Source organism: Chroicocephalus ridibundus, chromosome 3, assembly GCF_963924245.1.
Source record: "Chroicocephalus ridibundus chromosome 3, bChrRid1.1, whole genome shotgun sequence".
In the NCBI taxonomy this organism is placed as follows: Eukaryota; Metazoa; Chordata; class Aves; order Charadriiformes; family Laridae; genus Chroicocephalus; species Chroicocephalus ridibundus.
Window position 1 is genome coordinate 12,717,169 of NC_086286.1, and position 21,967 is coordinate 12,739,135.

At 47.1% G+C, this 21,967-nt stretch overlaps 2 protein-coding genes across 11 annotated transcripts; one reads left to right on the forward strand and one right to left on the reverse strand.

Annotated features, from left to right (window-relative positions):
- Nucleotides 1-83: 83 nt before the first annotated feature.
- On the forward strand, nucleotides 84-11,314 carry MGME1 (mitochondrial genome maintenance exonuclease 1). Of its 10 annotated transcripts, none has more exons than XM_063328041.1 (6): nucleotides 84-199; nucleotides 1,848-2,039; nucleotides 5,404-6,005; nucleotides 7,156-7,399; nucleotides 7,858-7,990; nucleotides 9,248-11,314. In XM_063328041.1, exons 3-6 carry the CDS (start codon nucleotides 5,468-5,470, stop codon nucleotides 9,380-9,382), a joined length of 1,050 nt encoding a protein of 349 aa, XP_063184111.1. In that variant the 5' UTR covers nucleotides 84-199; nucleotides 1,848-2,039; nucleotides 5,404-5,467; the 3' UTR covers nucleotides 9,383-11,314. The 10 variants fall into 10 exon arrangements, with proteins under 10 accessions (XP_063184111.1, XP_063184110.1, XP_063184119.1 ...); XM_063328040.1 differs by having other exon boundaries at nucleotides 121-240; XM_063328049.1 differs by having other exon boundaries at nucleotides 121-240; nucleotides 7,210-7,399.
- A 968-nt stretch (nucleotides 11,315-12,282) lies between these two features.
- OVOL2 (ovo like zinc finger 2) lies at nucleotides 12,283-21,967 on the reverse strand. The gene is made up of 4 exons (XM_063328051.1): nucleotides 21,853-21,967; nucleotides 20,900-21,093; nucleotides 18,422-18,611; nucleotides 12,283-14,610 (listed from the first exon to the last, which is right to left on the reverse strand). The coding sequence occupies exons 1-4, from the start codon at nucleotides 21,950-21,952 to the stop codon at nucleotides 14,300-14,302; spliced, it is 795 nt and encodes a 264-aa protein (XP_063184121.1). The 5' UTR covers nucleotides 21,953-21,967; the 3' UTR covers nucleotides 12,283-14,299.

The window sequence follows — 21,967 nt, forward strand, 5'->3', positions numbered from 1 at the left end:
TGAAAGACGTGAGTTATCTTCTTTGGAGGTTTTCAAAGAACACTCATAAAAAAAAAAACCTCAAAACTGAAAGGGAGAAGGCACGCCCCCCCACCGCCGAGCTCCGGAAACAGAACTACAGATCCCAGCGGGCGGCGGGGCCGGGCCGCGCCTGCGCACAGGCGGCTGTGGCGGCGGTGGCGGGAAGCGCGGCGCTGAGGTAATGGTGGCCCCGCGTCTCCATCTGCGCGGCTGATGGCGGTGAGGAGAGATGGGGATGGGGGTCGGGTCGGGGCCGGGGATCGGGTCGGGGCCGGGGCCGGGACGGCGGTCGCCGCTTCGGTAGGCACCTGCGGCTTGTGGGGGGAGGCGGGCTGGGGGGGGTGAAAGGTCGGTCCCTCAGCGCCGGGCCTGGGTTAGGTGAGGGAGAGCAGCAGCCTGCCCCCGTCGCAGGGCCTGCAGCTCCCTCCTCCCGACGCCAGCCCTTGTGCCCACCCCGGCCCCGGTCGCAGGGCCTGCAGCTCTTTCCTGCCGAGGCTAACCCTTTTGCCCACCCCAGCCCCCGGTGGGGCAGGCGGGCCTCCAGCAAGGCTTCTTGTCCAGAGCGGCTTCTCCCAGCGAGAGGGATGCCCTGCACAGGCATAGGCTGTCCAACCCTATCTGGGATGTCCAGGTGCCTGTTCAGAAGGGGTTTCCGTCTGCTGGAGGGCACTTGCTGGTCACCGAGATTAGGCCAGCTCTTTCACAGATTCTTTTGCCAAAAATGCTGATTTTGTGTTACAACCCTGTTTCCTGCTAATTCCCTTCCCAGTGCTGAAGCTTGTTGTTTGCAAGGATATGTAGCGATAGGACGAGGGGCAATGGTTTTAAACTAGAGCAGGGTAGGTTTAGGTTAGACATTAGGAAGAAGTTCTTTACAGTGAGGGTGGTGAGACACTGGAACAGGTTGCCCAGAGAGGTGGTGGAGGCCCCATCCCTGGAGACATTCAAGGCCAGGCCTGATGAGGCTCTGAGCAACCTGATCTAGTTGAAGATGTCCCTGCTCACTGCAGGGAGGTTGGACTAGGTGACCTTTAAAGGTCCCTTCCAACCCAACACATTCTATGATTGTTGTCCCTTTCATCCGTTGTAGCTCTGTGGGCTTGTGCTTTAAACTGGGTTGCTAAGTTTTGGGTTTTTTTGGTTTTGTTTTTTTTAAATCTCTTTTTTCTCCCCATGCTCTTAGCTTCCTGAAAGAGGGAGGTGTATTTTATAACCTGGATAGTTTCAATGATTTAGCTTGCAAACTGCAAGGAACCAAGGGAGTGAGGTTGAGGGTAGGGAATGGGCAAGCGTGCGTGGTCCTGAAATTTATATAGCTGTTAAAGCCCTGCATTATTAAGCTGTAATCAGAAAAAAAGAGAAAGTGGTGATTTCGACCAACAAGATAGGTTACTGTTGCCTTTCTACATCAAATAGTAATACTTCTTTCCAGATAAAAACCTGCAATGTTAACTTAAAAATATACCTACCTTCATCAGTGGATTTGCCGTCCTCAGATTGGGGACACAGGATAACAGATCTGTAACTATGTTTAAGAGTGCTTTTTCTTATTATCTTTAAGTAAACTAGTGGGTTTGTTTGCTTGATACGTGACTGTGGAGAAAAAGCTATACTGATTATTGGCTGAAACCATAGTTGGAGGAAGGTTTTTACGGACACGAACACTTTCTTAAGTAACCCTTTTTTGTTTCCCTCACTTAGGCCACTCATTCTTATCCTGGAAAAACTTCTTGTGTTGTATTAGTGCAGTTGTTGGAGCTGCAAAATCAACTATCTTGGGAAACTTAAAAGAAGTCCTCCCTTTTTGTTGTTTTTTTTTCCTCCAGGTTATTTTATTTGTGTTCAGTTCTCCAGTGTGGCTCACCATGCAATACTTGATGCATTTCTACCACTCTTCGAACACAAACTGTTTCAGAGAGAAGGGAGACACTTGCCCTGAGGGAAATATCAATTAAATTCTGCTCTTTGTGTATGAGAGTAGATCCAGACCACTCCAACTCCATTTCTTTCTTGTAAATGTAAGTTATTTGCACAGAAATGCCACTATGATTTATTGAAAAACACATGATTCTTTATTCTGCTAGATAGAAGCATTCTTTATTTCTTAGCAATCTTAGAACCTCTTTACTTCTGTAGAACAGCACAGCAGCTGACGAACTCTCCCTTTCCTGGTGGTTTAGTTCACAGAGAGCACAAACATTTCCACAGATATTACACCAGAACAATATAGGCTGTTAATTCAAAATTCATACTAGATGTTCCTGAAACGCTGTATCAGTGTTGTTATAAATTGGTTTTAGGGCTTGTAATATTGCATATTTTAATAGCCCCATAATTCAAAGCACTCATCTAGTATAAATTTATTCCTTAAAAAATATTGAGGGGGCAGCTTACTACAGGTGAGCTTTGTATTGAATCAGGTATCTTGCTTCCTGCAGCTGACACAAAGCCAGAATAAACTTTTTCTTTTGTCATCTGGCTAATGTAACAAACACACTCATTGATCCAGCGTTTATTCTGTTCTGATTAATACACTTGGGTAGGCATATTAATGGTCATCAAACAATAGCCTGAGAAACTACAAGATTGGTTACTATTACATTGGAATAAGAGTATTTTTTTCCTGTTCTATTTTAAATCACAGTTTCAGCAACTCTATTAGGAGGTAAACTCCGAGAGAGGAGAGATTAATTTTTCTGCACTGCTATTTATGATGAAAAAATACAGTGAAGCAATTTGCTTATGGTATTAAAGCCTGACCTTTACGTATTCCTTTGCTGCTTTTACTGTTTTTTGTTACCTCCTGCAGCAAACTGACACCTTTTGTAATGTGCTAACATTGTTCGTTATTTCTTTGTCAACAAGGGGCACATTTTGTCAGGTAACCGATCCCGTTCCAACACCAAAAAATCTATTAAAAATGTGATTGTCTTCTGAGAAGAATGAGTTGCTGTAAATGCTGGCATATAGCAATTTTGCAGAAGTGAGATGCTTTATGATGGTGAAATGACAAAACATGGGGAGCTTCTTAAAAACAAATTTATTAGAACAATTGGTAGTAATAGTTGAAGACATACAAAATTCACTGAAAACCCAAGGAGAATTGAAAAATTAAAACACGTATATTTCATTAAAAATACCTCTTTATGCTGTTACAAATTTCTAGCAAGCTGTAGAAACAGCTTTTTGACATTATGTAAGAAATGAGAGGTAACATAAACTTTGATTACATTTCACCTAAATTTGTAAAACTCCCTCACGTGTTCAAGAAATGAAGCAGGGCAGAGCTTAAGTTACAGAACATAGTCCAATTTCTTGCTGCTGTGTAACCTGCCTAAATCAGGTTGTTCTATTTTTTGGCAAAACTTGTATACTTTTGTGGCAATAAAATGGTTGAAATTGTCTGGTTTGTCCTTTCGTAATGCATCTGACTGCACTTTTCTCATGTGGAGGCAGGAGAGCAGTTTTGACAGGAATCTAGAAGGTCAGAGGATGCTCAGAGCAAGAGTCATGTCCATTCTTGCTGGTGAACGCTGGAAAATGAGAAAACAAGTGCAACTCCACCTAGGCCAGTTCTGCTGGATAAGGAAAGCAGATTTAGATTTGATTTGATATTAAGTGTAATGTAATGATTAAAAAAGGGGAGTGACAGATTCAAAGTATCTTAAATGGTGAGTTTCCCTTGTAAGGTAGCTTGCTTTATATCTAATCAGACTGTAAAAAGTCAGTGGCAGAATTAGCCAATTGGTACTTTCATTCTTTTTCTCCCTTACTCTCTTATGGACCATGAAGCGGTTTTAAAATCATTAACTATTTTGATTGATATGCATTGTAATTATAGGAAACCCTTACTAAAGACTCTGTGAGACCATTTAACAACAGTATGGCAAATCTGGCTGTAGGGCACCTGGTACTGGGTCAGAAAGGCCACTGTTACATGACACAAAGTTCTGATCCAACCTGATTGTGTTTTCCTGGTTCAGATTTGCTTTTGACAGGTTAATTTTATATCGGATTACATGCAGTCAGGTTACAGAACAGTTATTATTTGCCCAAACGATACAAAGTCAGCATGAAAAGGTAAAGCCAGTAAAGAAAAAAGCAGTGTATCTGCCTAGTCCTGATTAAATGTCTACAGCTGGAGGTTTTTGTCCTTCACAGATGAAGAACAATATTTATGGAACCAGAGTCCAAGGTCTCAGCCTCTTGTTACAAGATGCCTTGATCTCATCAGCTGCAGCCAGTACAGCCCCATTTTTGCAAACTGTTCTTTGTGACAGATGCCTGCACCCACACGTTGGTGTCACTGCAGTTCTGCGTGAGCGCAAGATCTGTCCATACAAAATAACTCCTCCTGCTATGTTTTTGTTTTCTGTGTCGCCTGCGATGTGGGCAGCGTATGAAGTGCTGTCTAAGAAGTGTGGGGAAAGAAAAGAGTAACAAAGTCCTTTTGGGAACAAAATGCTGATATTAATTGGCAGTGTGTGTTGTCTGTATTCTTTGTTTGTAGTGGATGGAAGGGAACTTTGTAATGGTAAGCAGATAACTTTTCGTAGGAGAGAAGGCCTCAATTCTGCAAGTGGCATTTTATCCATGTGCATAAACTTTCCCAGGATTTGGCACTGCAGTTACAAGGTAGTTTTGAAAGCTGTGCTGTGAACAATAATTCTGGTATACTGGTTTTGCTTTTAAACTTCCTAAGTGTCTTAGAACACAGCGATGTTTGAAACTCAGTTTAGAAAAATATTCTTATATTTTAGTCTGGTCTTTAAAAGATTTATTTGAATCTGAAGATACTTGCAGTATATCTGGTTTCTCCTTGGCTTTCACAGTCTCGGGAATTTCAGCATGCATATACTGCCACTGTCTGCTTTCTCCTAGGTATACAAAAGAAAAACATGTTTTTATTTTCCAAAAGGTACTTTGTCCCCACAATCCTCTTAAGTTGGGCATCCACTATAAACTTACTTGGTTTTAATACCTCATGACAATGGATTTGCTACATTCCCTTCTGCATAGCCGTTTTTTATTTCCCCCTCCCTCTTTTGGGGAGGGGGTGTTTGTTGCAGAACAGTTTTTTCTGTCTCTTTTTGTGACAGTTTTGATCCTCTTACTGTAAGAGCACCCTCCACTGTAGCATCTTTATGTGTTTGCCCTGTTTCAGATTTTGTGGGCCAGCACTGGTTCTTTTCAGAATCATTTCCTCTTTTCATTGCTTATCGGTTCTATCTGTTATTGTATTATTTATGTAACGGAATTTTGGTGGCATAAGGTGTGTGAGGGCCCTTTATGACCACATCAGTTCTTTGTTTGGCAAAGGGCAGAAATAGGTTGATGGTAGAGTTTTATGACTCTGGAAATCACGAATTTCTTTTTCCACAGGGGGGAAATATGGTTACCGACAGACTGTTCCTAACAGAAGAAAGAAAATTCTAACTGCTCACAAATGTTTCTTGTCAGAATGAAATTCCTACAGCTACTGTCCAGGAAACCTGGGAAACTGGGAATGCTTTTTCAAATACCTTTTTGCCAAAACCAATTCCCATATTTGTGTCTGGCCACCTCCACTTGTCTTTATAGTAAAAAGAAAAAAGTGAATGGTTACGAACAAGTTGACCAAGAAAAATACAAGAACTTGGTCTACTCTGTTACATCTTACAAAACCAGCGCCCAAACACCAGAGACAATATTGGAAGAAGACAATTTGTTATATGGGCCACCGGATAAACACAGACCTCCCGTTAAAGCTGAAACAAAAACTCCCAAGAACTGTGTTCCTTTAATAAACCCCGACAAGAGAATTCCCCTTCTCAGCAGTGAGTCAAACCTCCCCATGAAAATCTCTTTACAAAAAACAAAAATGCCCAGTGTTACTCGTATTCTTCAACAGACTATGTCTCCACAACAAGTCTTTTATCTAGAAAGATGGAAGCAGAAAATGATACAGGAACTTGGAAAAGATGGGTTTGAAGAGTACACTAAAAGTAAGTCTAACCAGTGTGTTTACAAAGTAGAAGCAATAGCCTGGATAGCTGGCTGGGACATGCTAGCATAGCTGCAGTATCTGGCCCTACAAGTCGAGTGTTCTGGAAAGCCATTATAGTTGTTTCCATTTCAAGGGGCAAGAGCATGTTATGAGCACACCTCAAGTAATCTAAGCTCTGATCTTTGTTCTAGGACCACTAAAATGGATTCAGAAATGTGTGGAAAAATGAGAATTGGACTGTAGACTTTCTTTGCCCTATTCTGTCTGCCTCTTCTTTATTTCTCGATTTGCTAGCATCTATTTACAAATAGATATTTTCCAGCTGATGTTACTGAGCCTGTTTGCGGTTACAAAACTGCTTTGTAATGACATAGAAATAAGCATTCTGAAGTCTCCAGTGGTTAAAAAACTAGTATCTTGCTGTTTAAGTTGAAGTTCTTCAGTAACTGTTTGGTACACATAGCCTCTTCTATGAAATCACCATGCATTTAGAGGTTTTCATTTCATAAGACCTACAAAGGTGACTTCCCCCAAGCTGTAGGACTGAAGGGGGTCTGGGAGGACCTGGGGGATAGTAGGTAGCCTCTTGTAGCAGGTTGATAAATACCCGAGTGCTCCTTACATGAGTTATTATGCTATTTGAAGCTGAATATCCTGTGTTTATGCTTTTTGAGTTGATAAGCACTTCAGTGAATAAGGTGGCATAACAAACCTAACATAACTATTTAAATTTATCTTTCTTGGAATCATTTCTGAGATAAACCCTTACTCCTAGAACTGTGCCCACCCGTTTCAGGAGGAGATTATTTCCATTCAAATGAACCAATGCAGTGGAAGAAGCAAATGCATCAAAAGCAGCCTAGAATAATATTTTTAATTCGTAGAAATTCACAAATGCCTTTGAATAAAAAATAAATTAAAAATCATATTTTGTTTCTAATTAGTGAGACCAAAAAAATAAAGTAGGCATTGATGTAAGAGATGCTAATTTCACTGTTGACACTTAATTTATTTTTCTGTCTCATTCCCTTCTCCTCCCCACATCCTCAAGCTTTCAGTACAAAAAAACAGGACTGCTTTAAGAGCTATGTTGCATAATATCTAGAATACAAGTCCATCAGGTATTATAAGTAGCGTGTAAAATGCAGGGGTTTTCCCATTTTTCTTAGATCTTTTTCTCCAAGGAGAGTTCTTTCATGCAGCTTTGGAATCTATATTTCTGTCTGAAGAAGTGACAACTAAGGAGCAGAGAGAAGATGTTGCTATTTCTGGCTACTTATCAAGCGTGCAGCATGTCTTAAAAGATGTCAGCGAAGTGAAAGCCCTGGAAAGTGCCGTTCAGCATGAGACTCTTCAGTACCTGGGCCTGGTAGACTGCGTGGCTAAGTATCGGTGAGGTACTGGTTCTCTAAGAAACCTGATTGTGCCAGTGTTGTGTGGTGCTCCGTGGCGCACAGGAGCCTGTGTCCCGGGCTGGAGCAGGTCTGTTGGTGAGCTGTTGGGGGGAAGCTGGAAAGATCTCTAAGAGGGACGAAATGGGTGAACTCAGAGGTGAACCCGATGGCAGAAGTGCTGTTGTTCTTTGTGGAGAATTCCTTACTGGAGCAGGGTATGAGCGGGGCAGGGTTAAGTGCTCCTCAGCAGTTGCCGGGAACTGCAGCAGATATTCGTAAGTCTTGATTTTTGAGTTCTAAACTACCAATGTGGAAAAGACTTGCTTAGACATAATAATGAGCAGCATGACATCAGCAGGCTAAGAGTGATACAGCTTTCTTTGCTGTCCATCCTTTGTTTCTTACTACGACTAAACTTAAGTTTAAAACATTGTCCTATCTTGTTCTCTTATGCAGAGGCCAGTTGTGTGTGATTGACTGGAAAACTTCAGAGAAACCAAAGCCGTTTCTGAAGAATACTTTTGACAACCCATTACAGGTTGCAGCATATATTGGAGCCATAAATCATGATGCCAATTATGACTTCCAGGTCAGTAGGCCTACTACCTGTCAAGACAAGCAGTAGCGCCCGTGTTATTTTAATTTCTCCCCACCTACTGCCTTTAGCACCTGCTGTCCAGCATGGAACCGTTGATTGGATTTGTAACAAAGCAGCCCAGTCTTAGATCAGGTTAAGCCGTCGTACTGTGAAATAACTCCACTATTCTTGCTAATCCTGCTGCCTTTGCCTGTCAGCAGTGTATTTTCATTGGTTTTAAGGAGCTGCTCAGTGGGACCTAGGGATGTTCAGCATCTTAGGAGGTCAGATGAACTCACAGTGACTTGGCATCTGGGCAATCCCCAGTGCTTTGTTCTGTGTGGTTTTTGCTTGTGTCAAGAGTAGGAAGGGGGAGGAGAGGAGGTAAAGCGAAAGAGCCTGCAAACAGGGAAATGGGGTGGGAGGGCGTTGCTCGCATCATGTGTTGCTATATCCCACTAGCAAACGAGGGACTAAGTGATTTACTTAGGGTGTTTGGAAGCTCTGCAGTGTTTCCTCAGAGGAAAGCAGTGTGTTATCAATCACGTCATCGGAAAACAGTGGAATAATGTTTTTAAAGACTCCAAACACGATTCTAGCCAGGTCTGCTTGGCCTGAAGGACTGTTATTTCAATACAAAGCATTGAGGGGGGAAGATACAAAGTAGAAGAGAGCAGGGTAATCCATTGGTTGTTCAGGGGACTTTCTAGAATATTATACAGATCAGTAAACACAAGCACTAAACAGACATGGTCCTTACAGAGTGAAATACAAGCAGTAATTTTGGAATTCTGCTATTAGTCTTATGTCCCCCACCACTTTCACTTCACCCCAGTAGCTGTGTGGGGTTTGGATTAGAGCTGTTTGTCAAGTGCAAAAGATGTCGGAGCACACCGAAGTAACCATTTCCATTCAGACCGATGCTGGAGAATGGCATCAGTCTGGTTATATGACCCCAGGCAAAACCTCATCAGTCACTGGCAATTTAACCAGCACCTGCAAGGTTTAAATAGACCCTGTCACTCGGATACTTAGAGTTTGAGTCCTCCAGCTTTCACTAAAGCCAGTCAGAGCTTTGAGCTCTCAGCGTTTGCATGTTAGTCTCCAAGTATTTTATGGTAAATTATTGCTCTTTTTGTTTCCCATCTCTTATTTAAGGTACTTACATGTTAAGGATGAAGTTTTACAGTGAGGTTTAGCGTTCAGAATTGCTGATTGAAGTTGCATATTAACATTGTATTTCTGACAGCTTTCTGGTTTTAACTGTAGGTTAGCTGTGGACTGATTGTGGTTGCCTATAAGAACGGCTCCCCTGCGCATCCGCATTTCATGGATCCCGACCTGTGCTCGCAGTACTGGAACAAGTGGCTTTTGCGCCTTGAAGAGTACATGGACAAAAACTGACCCAAACTAAGCCATGATGAAGCCTGTGGTCTGAGCACAGAGCCAAACCAAGAATCCTTTGTTTAAATCTTCTGTTTGAATACATATTCTTTTTTGAGTAACTTTGGCTAATTTCTTAATATCGGGGTTTCCCCCCCACCACCACCAAAAAAAAAAAAAAGATTGAAAGAAAATTGGAGTGGGGCATGTGTATTTCCTTACGTTGTAGGTGACTTAAGTGGACTTGGCTGGACAGAGTCGACTTACTTAATCTCTGGTTTTCCCCACAAAGTTTATACAGCCTGAAGTTGATAGGAAAGTTGTTCAATCAAATCATCCTTCTTTTGTCGTTTTAAAAAAAAAAAACCAAAACAAAACAACCTGTTGCAGAACTGAGACTTTGAAAATGAAGTTGGTGAACTAAAACAGAACGACATCTGCATAGTCTGAGCTGAGAGAAATGCAAACGATAAACAAATGAATATAGTAGACCAGGTTTCGGTCAGCTTAGTTCTTGCTCATCTCAAAGGTATCTATTAACAGGCTTGTTACGATTTGTGGTTTCTCTTACGGCAACAACTGGAAAAACTGCGCTGAGAATTATAACCAAAGTTCTCATAAGCGTTTATTTAAAATACTAAGGCAACGCAATTCTTTAAGAGAGGTGGCTTAGCAAAAGAGGAGCAGAATTGTGACCGATACACTTAGAAATTTCCAATGAGTGTTCTGAAAAGTTGGAAGTTTGACCACTTCTAGCAAGTGGCTCCTCCCGCAGGTTTCCTAACAGGCTGGGCGGCCCCCATGAGAGAGCTGTGAGAGTGCAAACCTTGGACCTTCGGTTGTGAGGGGCTGTGCAGGACAGGTCTGCAGCTGTCTTGAGCTCCCCTGACTTTGCTGGGGGTCTGAGCCGATACGGAGCCCACCTTGTGTGGAACCATCTCCTGTGCCAGGTTATAGCGTTCGCCAGTGCGAGTGAGTTTATAAAAGCAGCCTTGTCACTTCGAAGCTGGGCCTTCTGAGGAACGAAGAGCTGCTGGTTGGGTTTTGTCAGTTGTTTTTGTTTGGGTTTTTTTTCAAATAAGTTTGTGAATAGATGTTCTAAAACGGAAGAGTTAATTTGAAGCTTGTTTCTCTGTCTATAGACTTGGTTTTGAATAAGCCTTGATGTTGTCAGGCGGTATTGCTTTGTGTGTTCCACACCTGGAAAGCTCTTTTCCTCATTCCCTTTGTTTACTCTGAGTTGTACGTATGAGTTTTTGTAATAACACTGCAGATTACCAATAAAAATACGACCAACCCATAAGCTTCAAGAAAATCAGCCCGAACCGTACCCAAAAAAACCCAATGGGCAGGCTTGCTGCTGAAGAAACTGAAACCTTTGTTCCTGCAGGGTACTGAACTGTGGAAACCTGTGCAATGAAACTTAGTTATAGTGGTACTTGCTTATTCAAACCTGGCCTGGTGATGCTATGATTACTCTGTGCTTAATTAGATTTCTATCTAAAAAGACAAACCGTGGCGACTGAGAAACTGGGTTCAGAGATGACTAACCACGAGGACGCTGCGTGAGTGCTCAGAAGTTCTACCTGTTTTACCAGTATCTTCCCACATCACAGAATTTTAGCAAGTGGGTGGTTCAACGTCCCTGAACACGGTCAATTTTCTGTGAAAGACTGCTCCATGAACACAAAGAAGGCGGGCATAAGCAAGAGGTAAGATGCCCCTGGGCAGAAGCAGGAGGCGATAAGATGTGCTGAATTCCCTGGGTTGATTGGGATTGGGTACATCGAGAGAGCACGGAAGAGTTGGGCAATGTTTGGGTGGGATTGCCGCCTTCCTCAGTGCATCATCCAGCCGTTAGATGTCTCTGAAGCATGTAAGATTCCAGACTCATCCTGCCACCTGGTAAATGTCAAGTCTGGAGCCTGGGCAGTGCTGTCACCCCTTGGCTTCACCCCTGCTCATCTGTTTAACAAAAGCCTTGTGTCTGAGGAAGGCTCACTGCCTCGCTGGCAGGGGCGCTTTGTAAACCTGCCTTTACGTCTCAGAGGAGCCTGTACCATCAGAGAGCCAGAAGGCAGGCAGCCTTCAAAGGCAGAAGCGCTGGAAGTAACTGGTGTCTAGCAGTTCTGACAGTCCGGCTGCCGCCGGCATCCATCCCTCGGTGGGCTCTGGAGCGTTTCTGTAGTGCCAGTTTTCTCCCGTTACAGAACTGGCAGATGGCCTTTGCCACGGTCACGCAAACTCAAACCCACTTTGTGACCAGTTTAGACTAACTTGCCAGACTGTTAAATTGATGTGCCCAAGGCACCTGCTACAGGGTGTATCTGTCCTCTGCAGAAAAACCAGCTCGTCAGAGCAGTTACTCCAGCTGTAGCATCCAGCTTGTCAGAGCTGTGCTCTCTGTCCAGGTTTTTCTTCTGCGTACTGCTGCCTGATGCTTTTTTGCTGTTGCTGTGGATGCCTTCTTTGACAGATTACCCAGAAGGACCACCTTAATGTGTCAACAGGGACATGCTTTCGCAGCGATGGAGGGAAATCGGAAGCAATGTGTGGGACAAACCCCCCCGCACATGCCTACGAAATGTGTCTGCAGCTAGACAGGGAGGGTCTCAGCTGCATCTCCACTGCTCCAGCGTGAGGGCGGAGGTTTCAGCAGAGCTAAGCACAGGGACCCTTTGCAATTCGGTGAACGCGAGTCCCTTTGCTCAGGTGGGCTCTACTGAACAGTCCCACCTTGGAGCTGAACTCAACAAAGTCTCATGATGGAGACCTCGCTGAGTTGGGTGGGGGGGGGTTGAGGGGGATGGATATCACCAGCACAAATGGCTGAACCAGCTGTTAATACCTTGCTGAGCCAGGCAATTTTTGTACTTCAAGCATTCGTGCTTCGTTCAGAGTGAGCGACCTTCCGTTTATACTCTGCAGTTATAATGGCATGATCTCAGAAGAACTGGGGCTCAGCTTTAGCTCTTTTTGCAAAGTAAGGATCTCCTAATTTACCGCAGATGCTTTTTCTTTTTTCCTGTGGACTTCCCATTCCTTAAAGCATTCTGTGAACTTTCCTGTTACATAGGATGACAAGTTTGTTCTTTACACAGTATCATCACTTTATTATCCTTGTTTTCAAGGTCCCAAGCACCAAACAGTTGTGCTGAATAAAATATTAATATCATTAGAAATGCTTTAAAACCCCTAGAAGCTTCTCCCCACAAAACCCCAAGCAGATGCCTGTACAAAACTGAGGCAAATGGAGAAGATTTTTACAATTCTTGCAGACACGCTCAGAATCTCTCATTTTAGTAGTAATGATTCTTAAGGTCCTGGCTACGACTCTGTATTTTAGGTGGCTGACTTTTCAGCTGTTGTTTCGACGCATATAGAATACGGCGTGTCCTGCCCCAAGCGTACAGCTTGATTTTGAGCACGAAATGGCTTTGGGGAATTTACAAATGAAATCCACTAATTGTTAGACATATAAATTGATGTAAAACCCGTTTAGCGGCTGTGTCCATTAAGAGACAAATGAATAACACAGGCTTGGACCAGAGTAACTTGTGGTCGCTGAGGGTGTCACCACCCCACCCTGTCTTTCTAATAGACACCCAAGTGCCCAGTAAAGGCTGCAGCAGCTTCTTTAGAGTCTCAGTGTCAGGCGGCGGTTTCAGCGATATCAGTTACGGGCATCCCTCTCCCTCCCTCCCTTTTTTTTTTTTTTTTCCAAATCCCTAAATTCACACTCCACAGTCCCTACAGGCTGCCCTCTGGGTTGTCCTGGGTCAACAGAAGCTGGAGCAGGACTTCGGGGGAAGTCCAAAAGCACAAGTGCCAGCACCCTCAGCGTCGTGGCCACCTCCTTCCCTCGCGGCATCAGTCTCACTCGGAGCCCTCCGAAGTGACAGCGGGTACAGGTTCATGCCTACATTTTTGCACTGATCTCATGAGGCAGGGCCAGGCTAAATCTCACTCTTCACTGCATTGCACCGCTCTGTTCTATCAGTGAACGGGCACTTGATCATTAATAAGACAAAAAAATCCCCAAATGCACACGCGCGCACACACACCATAAAATACACACAAAATTGCATTTCGTCATGACAGAAAAATACATATCTTCAAGTCATCCAAGTGTTTTCTTTGGGTTTCTGGGTTGATATTGATGTATGTTAAAAGGGTGGGGCAATGACCCCCAAAGTGACCATGACAAGTCCAGGAACATCAGCGTTAAGGTTACACTTAAATCTAAACATGATAAAATAAGTTCACAGCTTGAAGTACCTTAAACATGACCATAAGTCTGCCCTGGGAAGTTTGGGAGGAAAAAGTTCTGCGTCCTTTAAAAAGAAGTTTCAGCTCACCTTGGATCATGCTTCCATAAATCACTAGTTTACTGCACGGAGGGCAGAGTTAAGGTTATTTGCACATTTTATCTTATTTACCGATACAGCATACTCCGGTTCTTAAGACCAGTTTAATTAATTTTGCATAGAACAATGTAGTGGCAGCTGCGCTTACACGGCACTTTTCACCCAAACCTCTCAAAAGGAATCTGTAGGGAGGTAACGGTTATCATCTTTGCAAAATACACTGGGGAAAGGCGAAGGTATTTGTCAATGGCCACGCGGACGTGTGGTAGAGCCGAGACAGAAAACGGGTTGCCTGAAGGTCAGTTCAGTAAATATTCCATCCGAGATGTGACGGCCTCTTCCAAGCTTTCCATTTTTCTTGACCAGATAAAAAGTATGATGTTTGCATCATATACCGGAATATTTCTTTCAAGTTGAGGTTGTGCCAACACCAAGACAGTCCCGTTAACCAAAGCATCCCTTTCATTTCAGGGTTTTCTTCCAAAATTGTTTTTAAAAAAATAATATATATATATATCTCTATAGTCCTACATGTAAACTTCATTCCTTTAGACCACTGTAATCCACCGTGTTACTCATCCTTGTCGTCATCTTTGGAGTTCCTCTGCAGGACAGGGCTCAGTTTGTTTTGCAAAACGGCTGCGAGTTTTTTTGAGGTTTTTTTCAGGAAAGCGCTTCCGGGGTGAACGTTACTAACGTGCAGGTACAGGTCCTCCTGCGTGGGGCCCGTGTAGCCGCAGTCTTCGCACACGTAAAGTTTATCTCGCCGCTGTTTGTAGGCGTACTGCTGCTGCACGCCGTGAATCTTCTTAAGGTGGGACTCCAGGGAGCAGCGCTGGGTGAAGGCTTTGTTGCAAACTTCACATTTGTAAGGCCGAATTCCTGCAACATGAAAAGACAGCAATTACCGTCCTGATTTACGTTTCTTACAGCCGACTAAGGAGCAAGGCTCTGGCATATCAGCCATGGAGCAGATGGCCAGCAGCCACGGACCTACTAGCCCAAGGAGCTACCTGTCTAAATAAAACGTCTTCCTTTTGGCCTAAAATTTTCAGGAACGTGTTGATATATTTAGGAATAGAAAACCTAGAAACGTTTCGAGAAGACGTAGGCAGACGCTGTGAATAACAGGTGCCCATCAGCGCTTTGGTCCTAACGAAGAAGCCGTTATCGACTCTTGCGAAAATTACTCCTGTAGAGCCCCGACTTTTTCAAGTCCTGTGATTGGGTAAAACTATCGGTTTCTGCTAACCTTTCATTTTGGCTTTTACAATGGATGAAATCTCGCATCTAAGATGTTAATTTTTCTCTTTTAGTGAGCAAAGCTTAACGAGGCTTCGGTGAACGGCAGCCTAATGTGAACATACAGCGATCACAGTGCTTCAAAGGAGAAGAGAGTGTTTCCATAGAATACAGATGGGATGACTGAGATTACAAGCTCCAGTTCTAGCAGAGAAGGGCATGAAGGTGACAGAAGAGTGTCTCCAGAGGAGGGAGAAGGAGCTGCCTTGTGATTTGAATGCCCAAGCAGTTTCATTCAGCACAGAAAACCAACACCGTAAAAATATTGACCCGTAAAAAATCCCCATTTTACCACTAATTGGCACCAATTTAACAACAACGACCCCCCAGTACTCGAATGACAAATAGCTGAGGGTTTATTGACACTTGAAAAAAATTAAACCAGCAGTGATTTTACTTACTAGACCAGCTCAGTAAGTTTTCAAGCAAAGACCAGCATTAAAACCGATGCAAGGAGTTACTTAAACCCCTCTCTTTTCCCAACGGAAGGTGAAACACCAGCGTGCGGAAGATCTGACCTACGGTGAGTAACAGCCAGGCAAAAAAGGGGCAAAGCACAGGCTTTCATACAGACGGTTGTAACTTTGTAATCAGATTGTGTTAAGTTCACCTCCCAGTCGCTGATCTTTCTAGCAGAAATCCAAACTGATTAGGAGTCGCAACCAGCGGCACCTCGATTGCATTTTTGCAAGTCTTGTGAAAGGAGGTTATCCCGGTGCGCCGGCTTAAACTATCGAGGCTGAAGTTTCCCAACACCTACTGCTGCGAGACTGCTTGGGTTACGTGACACCGCAATTGGAGAGAAACTCCAAATCTCCAGTAGAATTCACCCACAAACCCCCGTCTTTTACAAACGGTATTTCGGCTGCCCTTTCGTGCTCACTGAAGGCAATTTAAACCTCCACCTTCCCCAGTTCCTGACGCCAACAGTGCTCCACAGGCACAAATACAAGCACAAGAGGGGTCGTGCCAGGATGGCAGGGCCCATCAGGGCTGTGGGAACCCCTTCATTACTTGGGAAACATTTTAAAATTTGATTTTACTGTGTGTATTGGTTACTTTTGAACGTTTAAGTCTGCTTGTGCCATGAAGCTAGACCGGGACGGTTGGCTTTCACGTTCTCTTGACCCTACCCTGCTGTTGCACCGTCCGGTTACAAACGCTGCACGGCAATTTCCACCGGAACACTGAAATTCAGCAAAGCGTATGTAAATGAGCACACGTAGCTACGAAATAAAGCCAACGTGAGCACTTCCAGCTTGTCTTCTTTTTAACATACAAATATAGCCCAGCTTTCCTGAACAGCAATCAAGTTTGACATAAAAAAGGCCACCGCTTTCAGAGATGCCACACTTCAGCCTGGAAACGATACGTGCCAGAGCATTATTGGTACCGCTGTGACTGCCAGCCTTCATCGCCCCCGCAACGCAGAGCACCAGGTAAATGCCATATATGTGAATGTTTGTCCTGGCTTTACACTGGAGAGGAGAAATAGCGATGCCAGGTTTCCCCTAGTACATTTGGGGACAATCGAACCATAAGATTCACATTTCTAGGACAATGGGTTTTTACTCCTGCCCAGTACAAAGATCCTTCTTCCCTTTCAGAGTTTCGCAAAATTGGCTCCACTCCTGTGTAGGAAGTTCAACCCTACCTGCCACACCATACACGTATTTTTTAGCTTCTGAAAAGACACCCTCTCAGATTCAGTTTCTGAGTCTCAAAGGTTGAGGGGACAGGTTGAAAAATCGCTTCTTTCAGAAGCACTGACTCCATACTTCAGCCGTACCCCGGCGGCAGCTCCCTGCTCGCAGCCGGCGGCTCTCCTTTCCACATGAAAGCTTTGCAAACAAACCAAACTAGCCCAAAACGCTGGCTCCAGACAATGCTCTCCAACTGAAACGGGCGGCATTGTTTTCGTGAGCTCTCCTGCTAAGAAACAGCTCCTGCCCACCAACGTATTTGCATCGCCTCTAGCAGTTCGCCTGGTTAATGGTGCCTAAGCCAAAAAAGGGGCATCGGAGAGCGAGCCCAAGTAATCGGCCGGTCCCATAAGTCACCACAAATGTGGAAAGTTGGAATGTGCCCGGCAGATGGGGTGGATGCATCTTCTGGGTGCCCTGCAGTGCGAAATCAAAGCCTCCTGAGCACAGGCAGCTCGGACTGCTAGAAAGCCTCTTGCTTGGTGAGGACGGGGTTGGTAGGTATTTAAGCCATCGCTTCCACTAAGAATAAGAAAGAGAAACAAAAAGGTGGCCTTCTGCCTGCTCCAGGTTAGGATAAGCACTTCTGTGTCCAGAGAGCTGGATTTGAGGCAACCACCCTGCTTCAAAGAAAGACAACGGCAGCTATTTGGGGTGGGCTCGAGAACTGACCCCACTGCAGAGTGGCCATGGGAAGTGCATCCCCCCCCAGCCTGGTGGAGCCATACGGGAGCAAGAGCGAGCAGAGAAGGGAAAGGGACAATTTTTCAGCCTTAATGTGTTTAATGGCTTAAGTCACAGCATCCTTGGTTTTGCCTGTACATCTGGTGTAGACGCAACCAGGGAGGAGGGAACTAAGCCCAGGCTAAGGGCAACATTTTTACCCACCCTCAATCCAGGGCCGGAACCGCTGCTGGGATATTTTCAACCCACTGCTCCTGGTTTTCAACCCATGCTGTGACTCACACGACAAGGGAGCAGAGACGGTTTAGGCCAGTGGCCAACCTGATCTGGGTGGCTGGATGTGCAGAGGGAAACGTCTCCGAAAGGGGACTTGGGGAGCTGGTAGCCTGAAGCAGGCAGGGATGCAGCACACAGGGTTAGCAGAAGTCAGGTGTGTTGTCTGGTTTCTAGGGAAACTAGAAACTAGTTTCTGCAGGCGCAGAATGAACCACGCTCTGGTTTCTCCAAACGGTGCCAAAATCAAGCCATAAACCCATCCTGCAGGACAGCCGGCGGGGAAGGTTTGCAAAAAAACCAAGAAACTGCTGCTCGTTGCCTCTAGAGGGCAAAGCATTTTCATCCACCGCCCGCCTGCCCTCACCGCTACGCACCAGACTCGCAATAATGTGCCATGAGTTGGCTATCCCGGGTGGGTTATCCTGGTCTCGTGGCCATGTCTACACCACATCTGGATGGCAGCTCATGCACCCAGACTGTTTCACACGGATTTCTTTATTTCTTTACTTCTCCTCAAATTTCTTTAGTCCCAGGACTTTAATCTGTCCAGCCTTTCCCTTTCCTCCACTGCATCCCCGCTATTTTTTGCAAATGTTGTCTACCTGGGGTTTGTATTATTATCTTGCCAGATTACCCTCACCCTCTCCTTCTCCTTGTCCCGTCTTACCCCTTCTCCCACCTCCCGCTAGCCAGAGCCGTCCGTGACCCTCCAGGGAACACGTTCTCACCAGTATGGGTCCGGACATGTCTTTTCAGATCGAAGGTGTCGTTGAAGCCTTTTCCGCAGAAGGTGCACAAGTGTCTCTTCACCTGGCTGTGACACTTGACGTGACGGTTGAGCATCCGCTGCAAGCGAAAGCCTTTGCCGCACAGCTCGCAGCTATGCACCGTAGCATCGTTACAGGTGCCGGTGGTGAACTAAGGAATGGAAGAGGACAGGGCGAGTAGGCATCAGGATGACAAAGACCGACAGAAAACAAACAAAGCGAGGAGGGATGGCGTATTGTTGCATTAGAAAAAATTCTTGGGATATATCCAAAACCAAAAGTGAAAGCATTTGGGAGATCCTTGCTGGGCGATACCTTCACGCTTCCCTTGCAATCAGGTGGGTGACCTAACGAACATGCACGGTTTGGGACGGGGGCAACGCTGGCCAGCTTGGGCTGCAGGGGTTAAAAAAAAGCCTGCATGCTGGATACCTTCCCAAGGCAGGGACCCTCGTCCAGCTACATCCATAAGCACATACACGTCTAGGCTATGAGGACCTCTTCCGTGGTGCCACGTGTGTGTTTGCTCCTGCACTCAGACAATATCCTGGTGGGAGATGGGAGGCCCCTCCTGGCGTGAGAAAGTCATACCCATGCGGTGCCTTCGCTCCCAGCTGCTGTGGGTCCCTCAAAAAACGGCCAGTGGTGGAAAAAAAAAAAGGTAGGTTTGGCAAGATAAACCAAAGGCACGTTGTGCTGACTCAGCAGAGACTGAGACAATGGCACTAATCTCCTCCCGTTGGTCTCCCTGGCTCGTTAATTAACGGCAGAGTGTCATTAGGGGTTAATCTCCTCATTCCCGCTCCTAACACCAAAAATATTGTGCCAACACCATGACCTAACTTGACTAAGGGAGACACTGATGATTCAGCTCTCGGGAAGAGCGTTCCTCAGAGGGCAGGCTTAGTGTCTGGAAGACGCAAATACTTCGCCATTAGTTTAATTATCGGCGGGGGAGTGGACGTGCTCGCCGTTAGCCACTTGGGATGGGGGAAAGCCAGCGACGCGGGCGGCACCACATGCACACGTCCATCGGCTCCGGTGGCGCTTTTGGGGAGTTTCTGTGGCACGCTGAGAAAACCCAACTCTGCCGAAGCGGGGTTTCGCTGTGACTGTTGCTAATGGCCCAGGTTAAATTACACAAAGTAGGTTAAAGTCAAAGAGCAGCGGGGCAAGCTCTTCATAAGGAGAAGAATACACGTGGTGTTTCTTTTTCCTGAAGAACCACTTATTTTTCCCCATCCTCCTCCTTCACTTACTACTGAAGCAATGCTACCTACAAAGAAAGATTTTTTTAAAAAAATCATTTGCAAAACCACGAGGTGTGAAACTAGAGGGGGAGCCGGCTGGGAAGTATCTGTTGGGCAACAGGTAGGACTCCACCTCATGCGGCCGCATATAAGCAAGGTGAAAACCTAGTGTTTAATCATGAGATTAATAACATGGTGGCTGAAAGGCTGTCATCCCAGCAGAGACAGTGGGAATTTTTACAGCTCCATCCATCAGACCAACATCCAGGGCTTAACGAGGTGTTAACTAACCACCAGTAAACACATCTCCTTCCTAGCACTGGGGTGGCCTGGGTCCACCTCTGCTGAGGGGAACCCTGGATGTTCAGAGATGGACGTGGTCCTCCCACCCCATCTGCATCACCACCACACTTTGGGAGCTCGGTCTCCGGTTCTCTGGTACTATGAGGAGCCCATGAGCCTTCTCAGCCTTGGGAGGGACATCATGGTTGTGCTCTGCTGGGTCTGCCCAGGGGACACCCAGTCACTAAGAGCCCCTGCCCATGCAGCAGAGAGGCTCTTCAGCAAAGTTAACGGACAGATACTTGCTTCATTTCACCCAAGCCTGAGGGTCTACCTCAAAGTGGCAATGGCCTTTCACAGCTTTGGAGGAGGACCTTTTCCTAGCTGCTATCTTGATAAGTGAAGAGGGTAAGGGGGGGGGGTGGGGTGGGAAGATTCAGCACAGCCCCCCTTGGCCAAGGCTTGACTACAACCTGGAAGGCGGCCTTTTAAGGAGGCCCCACGTTAAGGAACGAGATCCACCCACGCACCGTGGGGCATGACTCCTAGCTGCCAGGGCTGGTCCTTCCTGGCTGGCTTCAGAGCTCCTTTGGGACCCGGGCCAAGGAGGTCAGGGGCAGCGTGTCCCAGGCGGGGGATAAGGGAAGGCAAAGGGCGCTGGAAGATTACGGTACATCGCTTACAAGGCTTGCCCTGCCGCTGCCATCCTATGGGAGCTGCTCTTTGCGGGGCCTCCATCTCGGTGTGTGGGACGGGTGCTGTCACCACCACGGCAGAGACGGCCCAAGGGACTGCTGTCACCCGGCGTCCCCAGCCGCCAGCCGGGCACTGCCCTCAAAGAGGGGTCACCCCATCACGGGGGAAGAGACAGCGGGGGGGGGGGGGGGATGGATTGCGGGCCGGTTACCTTGATTTTCGACCTGACGACGGGGCGCTTGACGGCCAGGTCCAGTAGCATCCCCCCGGCCGTGCCCAGGTCGCCGGGGGGGGGCTGGAGGGTGGGGGAGTCGCTGGGCTCGGCGTCGCGGGTCCCGCTGCTGCTCCCGCTGCTCTCCAGGCTGCAGCTGTCCTCGTAGCCCAGCAGCACGCAGCCGATGCCGCCTGCGGCGGGGGGATGCGGTAAATGAGGGGGGGGAGACCGGGGAGCCGCCGGGGGGGGGGGGGGGGGGATGGGGGGGGAGAAGGCGGCGGTGGGGGGCGGCGGCGGGCGGGAGCCTCCGATCCCCGGTGTTTAACCTGCGGGCGGGCCGCCGGCGGCGGGGGAGGATCCCCGGCTCCCGCTGCAATCGGAAACTCAAACACGAACGGTCCCAAAGTTCAAACAAGCCAGCTCCGCCGCCTTCCCGTTATACCCCGGGCAAGGGCAGGAGGAGGAGGAGGAGGAGGCGGAGGGGGAGGCCAGGAGGACATCGTCGTCGTCCCGTCCCCCCCCCCCCCGCGCCCGGCTCCTTTCTTCTCCTCCTCCCCCCGCCACCTTTCTCATGCAAACGAGGTTTCCCACCTTCCCGGACACCCCCCCCCCCCGCCCCCCCGCCCCCGCCATGCCCCGGGGTGGGAGATGGTGCCAGGCATGGGGGCGGCAGCGCCCGGCGGGACCGGCACCCCCCGCCGCTGGGCGGGGAGGGTCCCCGAGCCCCTTCACCCCCCACCCCCCCTCCACGTTAAGCACAGCTCTCCCCGGCCCGCCGTCTGTCCGTCCGTCCCCCACCTCGGGGGTCTCCCGGGGGGGCAAAACCCCCTCCCCAACCCACCCCCTCCGCAGCCCGCGGGGTCCGGGGTGAGGGCTGGGGTCCGGCGGGGACCCCCCCTCCCTGCCGGCGGCGAGCGGTGCCGGGGGAGGGAGCCCGTCGGCGGCCGTACCTGGGATGTAGGTGTCGGCTCTCTCCTCATCGGGCAGCCCATCCCAGCTGCGCACCGCCGGCTGCGGGCTCCGGCGCTTCACCAGGAAGGCTCTGGGCATGGCGAGGGCAGGGGG